The sequence below is a fragment of the Mastigoproctus giganteus genome, chromosome 12, assembly GCF_048544385.1.
Source record: "Mastigoproctus giganteus isolate SK-2022 chromosome 12, ASM4854438v1, whole genome shotgun sequence".
NCBI lineage: Eukaryota > Metazoa > Arthropoda > Arachnida > Uropygi > Thelyphonidae > Mastigoproctus > Mastigoproctus giganteus.
Genome location: NC_143586.1, coordinates 138,499,962 through 138,513,411, shown reverse-complemented (window position 1 = coordinate 138,513,411; position 13,450 = coordinate 138,499,962). Strand labels below are relative to the sequence as shown.

General features: G+C 38.7%; 1 protein-coding gene across 1 annotated transcript in view; it reads left to right on the top strand.

The window, feature by feature from the left end:
- Positions 1-13,450, top strand: part of Top3beta (DNA topoisomerase 3-beta) — a 171,190-nt gene that overhangs the window by 26,682 nt on the left and 131,058 nt on the right. Inside the window, exon 4 of the mRNA XM_090386473.1 lies at positions 928-1,095. Coding sequence (XP_090242599.1) covers positions 928-1,095 — 168 coding nt within the window. The remainder of the gene's footprint in view (positions 1-927; positions 1,096-13,450) is intronic.

The following is a 13,450-nucleotide window of genomic DNA, read 5'->3' as shown; positions in this document are numbered from 1 at the left end:
ATTTCTCTTCCTTCTAAAAATCTTTTATGCCATTATAAAATGAGAGCTTTACATAGTACCTTCCCCATAAACTTGACATCACAACTCCTAACTTTCAGTCGGTGTTTTCTGTAGTTTTGTTAAAAAAAAGTTGAGGTGGATTTGTTGTTTAATTTTTTTATATGTCATTTTTTCTGGCAAACTGCAGAAATGCCAAAATTTTTATGAATTCTGGCATTCCCCTCTGAACTAATTGAATTCTGGCATTCATTCAAGTTTGTCTGTGCAGGATTAACTACAGTTAAACCACTGACATCAAATGGACTAATGTGATTGAAGTGCTTCCTTCTACTGTTAATATAAGTAAAGAAGTCATTGATGCTTTTCTTTGCATTCTTTGTGAGAGACTTCTTGTAATCTGTAACCTCCTTTGTGACTTGATTATAGACTAGTTTATATCTATCATAGACTTGTATCACATGATAATTTATATGTATCCCATGCAATTTTCTTCTATGCCACAAGTCTCAATTAACCTCACACCCATTTAGGTCTGTACCTGGAATGGTATTTCTTATGAAAAGTTTAGTAGCTTCTATGATTATTTTCCCATTTAGAATTTGCTGTTCATCAGATGGTCCCACTGTTTAGAATTTAAGAAGTGTCTGAGAACTATTGTAGTCACCCTTTACCCTTGACAGTAGGTACATCTTTAAGTAAATCCCACATCAGTATAATGTGATCACTGCCACTTGGTGGACTTTTACCTGTAGATTCTTAATGCATGAAGAATTATTGTGTTTACTTTACTTAACTGAAACTATTAGTGCGAGGCTAGTAATTATTGAAGGAAAATCATCCTGTCAGACTATAAACATAAAGAATTATTTAGTATTCTTACTGTTTTGACAAATAAGATTATCATACTGTTTTCTTTTATTATTGCAGATGATTTTTCGAGCCCGGTTTAGTGCTATTACAGAGAGAGATGTCAAAGCAGCTATGAATAAGTTAATAGAACCAAATGAAAATGAAGCTCGATCTGTTGATGCTCGCCAAGAGTTAGACCTTAGGATAGGCTGTGCTTTTACTAGATTCCAGACAAAATTTTTTCAGGTCTATATTTATAAATATATATGCCCAATTTTAAAGTTATGTTATTTTTTCTTTATTCAATTTCTTTCTATTATAAATGATTTTTTTTTGCATAATAATACCTTGTTCAGTACAGGCAAAGATAAAGCTAAAAGAATTTAGGACAGAAATATCTACTTTTAAATGTTTGATTAATCATTGGTATAAAGTGGGGGAATTATTTCACTTTATTTTTTTAAAGTTCTATTTAATTTCTATAATAATTACAATTGTTTGATATATGGGAAATGTATCTAATCAGAATATGGCATTTTTTTCACTTTTTCAGTTGAAGGTATGAAATAGTCCATATATCAGATTTGTTGCTTGCACAATCACCAAAGTTAGTGCCATTTTAATTCTGTTTCAAGCTAATGGTTTTTATACAAGCAGTTGCATCTGTGTTATGTTACCAATAGATTTTTTTTGTATTTGTCAGTTTTAAACATGTACAAGTACAGCTGTCAGTACTAACTTACACAGATGCTGTGCCACATCTATATCTGGTGACTTTCATATCTGTTGTATCTTATATCCATTGTTCACTACTTAACACATTATTCTCTTATCTGCTGTTCTTGGGGTTAAGTCACTATCTATCTCACACATCATACATGTAACTTTCAATTGTTCACCAGTGGTGAGAGGTTCTCAAACCATTTGTCTACTGCTCTAGGATATCAAATTGAAAGTCTTTCACTTATCACGCCGAGAAGCAAAGGGCTCTGACAGACTTTAGCTCTTTTGTAGTTTTGAAGTCAGAGTTGGGTTAATAGGGACTAGATCCAAAAGTGCTTCTTTATAGTTTCTGCCTTCCAGTAAAGATTTACCTCAGCTTGGCAGCAAAAGAATTATGGATATTTGACAATGCTCAAGGTCATGCAGACAAATCTTGATGAGATGATTTAGTGGTGGAGATGGAATGAAGAAGTCCATCTTCTTTCTCCCAAAACTGATCTTAGCCTATGGACTGGAATGTGAATGCTAATTCAAGGAATGTTAATGTATGTTCTCATTCACTGAACGATCGAAAGCCATTTATGAAGAAAAGAGCCCACTTTATGGGAATGTTGAAAATTCTTCACTGTAAAGGATGCAGTAGACAACATTGCAATCTCCTCTGATAAAGTCGGTTTCTATATGAATGCTGTATGAAGAACTTTGGCCTAAATGTATTGCTGATTTCCTTGGATTGCAAGAGGAGACAATAAAAAAAATATAATGCAGAAAAGGAATCTTCATTTCTCAACTTCTGGATTTTAAGTTCCTAGTATGTAATAAAGGATAAATTTGTGTGTTGAAGGGTAAATTGATATGCATATTACATGTTTAAATCAATAAAGTTATTATCGAACAAGTTTTTACTGGTGTTTATTTATCCAAAAAAACAAGTTTATTGCTGAAGTTTTTGATTCTCTAGAATCAGTGAAGTGACAGATAAGGAGCAGTTGATTTGCATTATAACAGGCAAATCTATTTCTCCTTATCTGTCACACTCTTAAGGAACCAGTTAATTACAGATATTAACTGCCTACTTACTAATAACCAAACATGCAGACTACTACCTAAAGGGAAATGGATGATTTTTACTGTTTACTCTAATGGCAAGGACTAAAGGTATTTCCTGACGGAAGACACCAGAAATTAATCTCATTCTATATATTTGGGTCATGCAGCCATTTGATTTTCAATGTGTGATGTAATGATGGGATAAAGAATGATGGATAGGATGAAGAACAGCTGCTGCAGATATTGTATCAGAAGAGCTATTCACTACCCTTTCTATAGTTATCATGTCTCATCTATGTGTTTGTATGTGCACGTGCACTCGCACACACATACAAAAAGAGGTAAAGGGAGTTAAGAAACTTAAAACAAGTTTAGATTTTGGGATTATACAGAGTGGTGCACAAAATGTTTATACATTTCTAACATCACTTATAACTGAACTATTATGTTGAATTTCATTTAAAGTTGGCAGTAGTTTGCAATAGTTCGTGTAAAAGTTGATAGAGGACAGTCACAGCATTTTATGTGCTTGCGAATTTCATGTGTTCCTGTCAGTTAGCAAAATGGCAGAGCAGTATCTCACAATTGAGCAGAAGGCCAAAGTTGTGCCCCTTTTTAACTGAAATAAAGAAAATATTTTGGGTTTTTTTTGGAATTTCTAGGACATCTACAGGAAATGTGATGCATTTTTTAACTCAACAGTTTGAAAATGTTCCAGTACAAGGTTACAGTGCTGCATGTACTTTCTGAAAATGATAAGAAGCAGAGAAGACTCGCTTTGCTGCATGGGAGGAGTGGAGAAATGTAGTGTTATGCAACACTTGGTTTTCAGATGAAGCTTGTGCACTTGAATGGGCTTGTGATCAAGTGAAATATACCATTTTAGGCAACGGAACTTACCTGCCAACCTCATGAGAAGAATGATTACCAGGAAGAAAAAAGCAACCATGTGCTAGCCCTGTCAAGTCAAGGTTTGTTTGAACCGTAATTCTTCAATGAAACTGTTAACTCACAGTGCTACCTGTCTATGCTTCAGACTGAATTTATACTGCAGCTTGTGGCAATTTAGCTTCTTGTAGATACGCATTAGTTTATGCAAGATGCTGCCATGCCACATACAGTGGATGTGGTGTTGGATTTTTTGTATGCTGTTTCAGCACTCACATATTATCATACCATTATTTTGATCACCACAACTGCAGGTAACCTTGCATTGCCATTGTAAGAACAAAGCCTTATTACTGAATGTTGCTGACACCATGATTGGACCGTAAGAAGTACATAAAGCTGCATTGCTGCATAGAATTGAGAAAAGTGAAAATAAGAGTTGAATGTAACTCTGCTTTATTTTCTGTGAATAATGGAAAGCTAATTTATAATTTGCAAGAAGTAGTATGAAAAAAAAAAAAATTAAAGTTTTGATACTTAAGTGTGATAATTTTTTTTTTCTTCATAACATTCTAAAAAATTAAGATAACACATTTTATAGTGAGCTTTTTATTACATTTTGATTGACACGCATGTAATTTGTAATCCAGATAATGTATACACAGATAACCCTCATATAACACGGTAGTTTGGTTCCTACAAAATCTCGTGTAATGCGAAACCATGTTATACTGGACTAAGAACCAGTACAAAAATGGGGGTTACGTTCCAAAAGCTATCAAAAATATACTTTTTTTTTTTTTTTTTTTAATAACTATCAGAAACTTAATTTTTATAGTAGTAATAACTTAATATTTTAACTTTCTTTTTATAATAGTAGTAACTTAAATAGTAATAACTGAACAAACGTCTTACCTTACAAACTGTGATACTTATATATGAGAAAATATACGTTCATTTAATTTCCTTCCTCTTCATCACTGCTAAGCACAATCTCTTCTGCAGCATCTAGATTTCATGTACCTTCTGCTCTCTTTAAAAGTCACGAACTGCACTCTTTGAAGCCACAATTTTTTATGGTCTCAAACAAGCACAAGTTCAATAGCACTGAATATAACCCAGGGATCTCCCAACAAAATACAGTGGACCCCACTTTAAATGATGCGTGAAAATTGGAATATTTTCCAGTTAGCAAAATAAAAATAAATTTACACTTACATACATAACTTAATTAATACGTACTGTAATGTGTACATGCTAATTGATATTTCTGTTCAGTGACTTTTTTTTTTTTTTTTTGGTTGTAAAATTTAAAACAGTAAAAATGATAAGCAATCAATAACAAAGAACAAGGCAGGCCCAAGCTGCAACAAACACGATATGCACAAGTGAGATACTGAGTAATGAGTTTCTGAAAATTTATTTATGTTTTTTATACGATTGAATATTTTATGGAAGGGGAAACACATTTCACCACAATAACGTGAAAACCCACAGAATTCCAGCTGTCGGTACCATTAGCAAATGCAAGAAGATCGAGTTTACTATCCGTTTATAATTGATTACACTAACAGAAAAGACAAATAAACCAGAGACTGCAAATTGTTTTTATTGTTTTATGGTAGTGACCTCCAGAAATGTGCTTTAGAAAAATACCAGAAGGCGATAACGACTAGCGAGTCAACAGCAGGGATTCACAAAAAGGAATGGAAACGTTGAAAATTACATCTAACATAATAGAAGGGTTTTCCTAGCACAAAAGCGAAAAAATACCGTGTTATGAGTGATTTTCCGCATTTCTCAAACCGTGTTAGAGCGAAACCTTGTTATATAAGTACCATGTTGTGCGAGGATTGCTGCAGTTTATCAATCGTGTTAGAGCAAAATCGTGTTGTAGAAGTACCGTGTTATTAGCATTAGCATTAGTAGAGGCATATGATGCAAGAAAGCAAGCTTATGCAGCATCAGCCAAAAAAAAAAAAACCATTCCCATTTCACCCCTCCATTCGTTCGAAATATCTGTCCAGCTGAGCCTTAAATTTATTTAGGCTATCAACTTCCACAACAAGGGATGGAAGTCTGTTCCACCAACCAACTACCTGCTGGCTAAAGGCAAATTTCTGCACATCTATCCTACATCTGTCTTTCCTCAATTTGAATTTATGCCCTCTCAGGTGATTATTATTCTGAGCAAGAGGAAGAATCCCATCGGCATTGAGCATGCTCAAACCATTCAAGGCTTTATACACCTCTATCAGATCACCTCGCTGGTGCCTAGTCTCCTGACACTGTAATTTGCAAAACTTAAGCCTTTCTTTGTAAGAGCAACCCTTTGTTCCATTCACTAATTTTGTTGCCCTTCTTTGTACTCGTTCCAGCAGCTCTATATCCTTCTTGAAATGAGGCCTACAGACCTGTATACAGTACTCAAGGTATACATTGCCTTATACAAGGGAATAATCACCTCCTTATCCCTGCTAGAAAAATTCCTGTATGTCATTGACAAGGCACCATGAGCTACTTTTGCAGCACATCTGCACTGCTCAGAAAACTTCATATCTGCCTGCACAATTACCCCCAGGTCCTTTTCATTCTCTACCACTGTCAGTGTAGTACCACAGAGTTGATACGTTGCTCTGGGGTTACTGTTTCCCCATATGTAGTACTTTACATTTGTCAATGTTAAACTTCATTTGCCACCTCTCAGCCCATCTGCTCAACCTTTCCAGATCCCGTTGCAGCAGCAGCATAGCATCAGTAGTGTCCTTAACAACCCTGCCAACCTTTGTATTGTCTGCAAACTTGGACATTATACGGGGGGGGGGGGGTTGTCTCTATTTATTCATTAAATCTAATAGTTTGATTACTCTACTTCAGTGATGTCCAACCTTTTCCCATACAGGGGCCATATTCAAAGTTAGATTTGTTTCGTTGGCTGCACTGAGTGATTCAAGAAAAATTAGTGTGTTACATGTTCCATATCTTGTTACATGTAAAAGGAAGTTTCTGTTTGCATATTATTGTTTTTTATTTTCAGGTTTACTAGGGGGCTTCGCTCCTGCTCACTGCGCTCACTTCTTTTGATGAAGTAAAATAATACTTACAGAAGGTTTCGACACTGTGTGCGTCTCTGCCTCTGCTATGAATACATAAATGCGTTTCAAAAATGCAAGAATGGTACCGTATGGTCATGTTTGATAAACATAGCGCGTGACCATGCTTAAACAGAAGCTTGTTTTGTCACAGTAAAACAAGCTTCTGTCACGTATTTTAGTATTTGTTACGAATTACCATGTAATCCGCACTCTCTTCTCCCATTGACTGAATAAATATCACTAGGAGTTCGCTTAAAGAAAGCATCCAGCTTCAGTTGTTTGCCACTCTGATGTTGTTTCTTAATAATTATCGCCCTGAACTGCCGAAAATGTTCATAGTAAGGGACAATTTCAGGGTCAAAAGATGTCCCTACGTAGTGGATGGCGATGTCCATGAGATTTCTCATTTCTGACAGTGTAGGCCATGCTGGTGTAATTTGCCCTTCCCTAATGTCTTCTTCTTCCCTGCCTTGCCATATTGAACCTTGTCCACAATATCTTCTTCAGTGAGGATTTGGTAGCCAGGATCACCTTCATCATTTTCAAGCCATTTCAGAACATCATCTTCAGTTGTTTTCTGGTTGCCAGCATTTACAACAGTGTGCTGAAAGTTATTTGCCTCAAATCCTTCAAAATCCAAATCCGGTTCAATATTGTACAACTTCCAACCATTTGCCAAAGTCGTAGTCTTCATCTCCTTTCAAGCAGCTGCAAAGTTAAAGAGTGCGGGCTTAATGTTGTAGGCACATAGATTCTGAAGCCTGACTCTTCTTGTCTTCTTCTGCATCTTCTTCATCCTCCAACACAACCATTACTTCTTCCCAAAAGTTCTTCTTATACAGCCTCTTGCAGGCTGCAATTATTCCCTGGTCCATTGGCTGAATAACTGAAGTTGTGTTAGGAGGCAAAAAAAGACATTTAATTCTGCTATCCTTACTAACTAACTTCTCAGCACTAGGATGAGCAGGGGCGTTATCAAGAAGCAACAATGCTTTTACATTATTGGGGGAAATTTTCAGAACATTTGTCTGGAAGTGCCTCACATCAGGGACAAAGAGGTTGAAAAACCAGTCAGAAAAAATCTGTGAAGTAAACCACGCATTCTTTGAGTTGGTGTAAATAATAGGCAACTGATTCGTAATGTCTTTAAGAGTGCATGGTTTCTTTGATTATCAAAACAATAATGGAAATAGGTAATTATTATTAATTTTTAATTAATAATAACGCTGAAGTTTTGTATAACCTAAAAAAATAATATGGTTGAGATTAATATGTACATTACTGTATTACTATTTGTCCGGTCCGTTAAATCTGAAATCCGTTATATCGGGGTCCGTTAAATCGAGAGTTTACTGTATGTGTGTGTATATATATATATATTTTTTTTTTCATTGTTATTTTAAAAGGGCATTTATGTGAAATAGTGTAAATTGAAGTGTTGTAACTTAAGGCCTACCTGTATCTGTTTCATTTCCTTGTTATAGCTAATTGTGTGATTAGATAAATGTACTATACTATGTGTGTACATTTGATTACTGTTAAAATACCACTATTTTAGGATAACTGTTATTATTATAAAAAAAAAAAGTGCAGCCATTATCAACCCACTGCAGGTGGAAGCCTCCTCAACAATTCATGCTGAGGGAAATGGACCATAATCTGCCACGCTGGTCCAGTGCGGGTTGGCAGATCGACCGTATTCAGCAGTCAGGGGCTTGAACCCCGGTCTACTCAAAGAGCGTGTGCTACCGCACTCCCGCTCCTGCCCACTCGGCTACTGCATTAGGTATATTTGTTTAGTGTAGTATTTTTAATTATATTGATTTTGAATAAAAATCATGCCTTAGTCCAGAGTAGCAAAGCAAAGGGCTCAAGCTAGTGGGAGTACTGTGGCTCTGGGGAGAACTGAGGGGGGACAGCTGTCCTCTGAATCATGATCTTATGATATTAGCATTAGCATTAGTAGAGGCATTTGATGCAAGAAAGCAAGCTTATGCAGCATCAGCCAAAAAAAAAAAAAAAAAAAAAAAACCCACTTCCACTTCACCCCTCTGTTCGTTCAAAATACCTGTCCAGCTGAGCCTTAAACTTATTTAGGCTATCAACCTCCACCACAAGGGATGGAAGTCTGTTCCACCAACCAACCACCTGCTGGCTAAAGGCAAATTTCCGCACGTCTATCCTACATCTGTCTTTCCTCAATTTGAATTTATGCCCTCTCAGGTGATTTCTCTGAGCTAGAGGAAGAATCCCATCAGCATTGAGCATGCTTAAACCATTCAAGGCTTTATACACCTCTATCAGATCACCTCGCTGGTGCCTAGTCTCCAGACACTGTAATTTGCAAAACTTAAGCCTTTCTTCGTAAGAGCACCCCTTTGTTCCATTCACTAATCTTGTTGCCCTTCTCTGTACTCGTTCCAGCAGCTCTACATCCTTCTTGAAATGAGGTCTCCAGACCTGTATACAGTACTCTAGGTGTGGCCTGACCATCGCCTTATACAATGGAATAATCACCTCCTTATCCCTGCTGGAAAAATTCCTGTATATCATTGACAATACTCCATGAGCTACTCTTGCAGCCCGTCTGCACTGCTCAGAGAACTTCATATCTGCCTGCACAACCACCCCCAAGTCCCTTTCATTCTCTACCACTGTCAGTGTAGTACCACAGAGTTGATACGTTGCTCTGGGGTTGCTGTTTCCCATGTGTAGTACTTTACATTTATCAATGTTAAACTTCATTTGCCACCTCTCAGCCCATCTGCTCAACCTTTCCAGATCCTGTTGCAGCAGCATAGTGTCAGTAGTGTCCTTGACAACCCTGCCAACCTTTGTATCGTCTGCAAACTTGGACATTAAGCCCGATATACCATCATCAATATCATTTATAAATACAGAAAACAATAATGGACCCAACACTGAGCCCTGAGGGACTCCACTAATAACATCAGTCCACGATGAGCAGTGTCCATTGATTACCACTCTCTGTCTTCTCCCCCTCAACCACCCCTTTATCCATAGCAGCAATTTGCCTCCAATGTCACACTGCTCCAATTTGTGTAACAGTCTTCCATGTGCAACAGTATCAAAAGCCTTTCTAAGATCCAAGTATATAATATCAAAGTTATTCCCTGCATCCAGTTCTTTTGTGACTGCATCATAGTATCCAATCAAGTTGGTCAGGCAAGACTTCCCCTTAACAAAACCATGCTGTGTCTGAGCTATAACTGAAGTCTTGTCTAAATGATCCTGCAGTGCGTCTTTAACCAGTGCCTCCATTAATTTTCCTGGAACAGAAGTTAAGCTCACAGGTCTATAATTACTTGTGTCAGCCTTTGATCCTCCTTTGTGAATTGGGGTCACATTTGCACATTTCCAGTCTATGGGTACCTCCCCTGAGTCCAAGGAAGCTCTCATAATTATGGCTAAAGGTTTGCTTACTTCCTTTGCTGCCTCCTTTAATATAACTGGATAGATCTCATCCACCCCGGGTGCCTTTCTTGTGTTTATCTTCAACAGTTTCTCCTTCACTTTACTCCCAGTTATTTCAAGATTCTGTAGCTTACTGCTAGAGTTGAATACACCTCTGGCATTCCCCTCGCTGAATAACTCCTCATGTGTGAATGTCGATGCAAAATATTCATTTAGTTTGTTAGCTACCTGAGCAGGATCATCAACACTTGACCCATCAATATCAAGTGGACCAATCTGATTCATCCCCTTCCTTCTAGAGTTTACATAAGTAAAGAACTCTTTGCTGTTTTTCTTTGCATCCCTTGCCAAGGATTTCTCGTAATCTGCCTTCACCTGCCTAACCTCCTTTGTAACTTGGTTGCATATCAACTTGTATCTATCATAGGCTTTTGTGTCGTGTTAATTTGTATGTATCCCATGCATTTTTCTTCTCTGCCATATGCCTCATTAGTTCATCTGACATCCATTTTGGCCTAAACCTTGAACAATATTTCTTAGTTGGTATGTAAAGCCTAGTAGCTTCCAAGATAAGTTCTTTGAATGCTTCCCATTTTGAATTTGCTGTTGGTAACATCATCAGTTGGTCCCACTGTATAGAATTTAAATACTGTCTCAGTCCATCGTAGTCGCCTTTACGGAAGCAATAACCCTTCCCTTTACCCCTAATGGTAGTTACCTCTTTGAGTAAATCCCACTTCAGCACACTGTGATCACTGCCACCTAGTGGTTCATTTATCTGCAGATTCTTAATGCATGAAGAATCACTGCTAATAATCAAATCAAGAGTATTACTCCCTCTAGTTGCCTCCCGAACATGCTGATGTAGAAAACAATCATCCAATAAATCCACAAAAGTCCTGCTAGTGTGTGAGTAACCAGCCCCCAAATTCCAGTCAATATCTGGGAAATTAAAATCTCCCATTATAAGACACTCTGATTTACTGGCCCACTCTATTTCCCTGTACAGGTCCTTATTATACTCATCAGAGTCATTAGGCTTATAGCACACTCCTACTCTCAATTTTGATCTCCCAATATTTATGTCACACCAAACTGACTCCACACAGCACTGTCCAGCGATGTCGACTGGCTTCACTTCCTTGGTTTTTATGTGTTTCTTAACTAATAACATAACCCCTCCTCCCTTCCTATCCTGTCTATCCTTTCTGTAGACGTTGTACTCCCCAAATTGCAGTTCTGCATCCCTTATATCTGTGTGACACTACGTCTCTGATATCCCAACAATATCTGCCCTCGATGTTTTGAGCAATACCTCAAATTCATCAAATTTATTTACTAAACTCCTAGCATTGGTGTACACGCAAGTATACCTGCACCTGTTTCTATTCTTAGCTACCCTAACACAACCCATGTGTTTACTTGTACCGCAATGGCTCCCAGCAGTCTCTGAAATACCATGCATCTTGTTTTTCAGGCTTCTGCTCATTCTAATAGAAGCAGTGGAAGAATCTCTTTCACCTCTGCCAGTGGCTACTGTCAATCTATTGGTCTTTGTCTCCCCCAAGCTAGCAGTTTTCCGACCCACCTAACACTGCCTTGATAGCATCAGCAAATATTCTTGCACCCTTTCTATTTAAGTGTATCCCATCCCTGTAGAAGCAATCTCTCCTGTTAACAAGTACAGTCCAGGCTGAAAAAAATTCTACCCCTTGAGCCTTGCACAATCTTTCCAGGGCCGAATTGATCGACAAGGCTCTCATCATATACTCCCTCCTATCGTGTCTGGGCAGAATTGCAGACACTTTCAAATTCAACCCTAATTCTCGGCTTTTGTTCAACAGTGACCTGTACTTGTTAAGTAATTCTGCCGGTCTCCTACTCTTAATATTATTAGTGCCAACGTGTACAACTATATTACCTTTTGTGCCCTTAAAAGATGATATTCGCTCTACAACGTCATCAACCTTTGCCCCTGGCAGACATACCCTGGTCCTGTTCCACCTATCAATGGCTTGTATGCATGGCTTGTTCGATGTTTGCAGAGCTATCAGGATTGGGACATGATATTGCCAAGAGGAATGTCTCTGTCTGTGCTCGATGTAAGCAATGTGAGGATATTAGACACTAACTCAGCATTGTTATGGATCTTTATGAGAGCCTGAAGAACAGGGTGGATGCCCTCGAAGGAATTAAATTGAGGGGCTCATCAAGCTCTCAGCTGTCCACATTAGTGCCAGAGCTTGCACTTGATCATCACGCAACACAGTGGCAAACCCCAAGGCAGAATGCACTGGTCCTACAAGAGCTAGTTGCTGTCGGTGTAGGGAAACTGGTATTATATTAACGAAACAGGCCTACGCGCTCTGGATTCATTAAGAATTTATTATAGTTACACACAGAGCGTACAAATAAAGAAGAAATATATTAGCTTTCGGCTATATGGTAGCCTTCATCAGAATTAAAAATACATGAATGGCAGTTGGAATGAAGATGTGCACTGCCAGGTGCGTGAGACGCGAGGTTTAATTGTTTGTTGACGTCTGTGGCTGTGACGCATGATGACGTGGCCAGCGCTTGTCCAATGACAGAACTACTGACTCTGTGATCGGGTTGACTTGGCAACCACTGTTCCTGTTCAAGGATTTATCCGAAGATTTTATATTTAACGATTCCAACCAGGTACGTTTTAGGTAATGGTGGGATCTGTCTACCACCACGACATCGCGGTGTGGGTCGATGTCGTGGTGGGTTGTCCAGACATGTTCGGCGATAGCTGAGTGTTCTATATCCGCTAAACGGATCGCTCTTTTGTGCTCCGAGAGACGTTTCTCGAGTCGACGTCCAGTCTCTCCAAAGTAGCAGCTAGTGCAGTCACGGCAAGAGATGCGGTAGACCAAACCGCTCTGCAGAAGGGTGGGGACAGGTGTTTTCACGTTGGAAATGAAAGAACGCAGTTTCTTGCCTGGGAGTTGGATGCACTTTATTCCGTGCGTTCTCAGGATTCTACCGATCTGTTGTGACAGGTTGGGGTAGTATGGGATGAATGCCCTCGTGGATGGCTCGTCACTGTTGGTGTTGTAGCTGGTCGTCACGATGTCACGTGTCTGTAGATCACACCTGTCGAGGACGTCAATGGGGTAGCCACACCTCGTAAGGTCTACTTTGACCCTAGTGACCTCTTTGCGTCTTTCATCAGCGGAGCTGGAGTGTGTCCAGGCGCGAGTAAGCAAGGTTCGGGCAGTGGAGAGGAGGTGGCCTCGCGCGTGTGCTGACCGGAAGTTGGTGAACTGGCCAGCACACATGGGCTTACGATAAACTGTAGTCCTCAGGTATGTGCCTTCACGTCGGACAAGTGTGTCTAAATATGGTAAGGAGTTGTTCAACTCCAGCTCAATCGTGAATTTTAT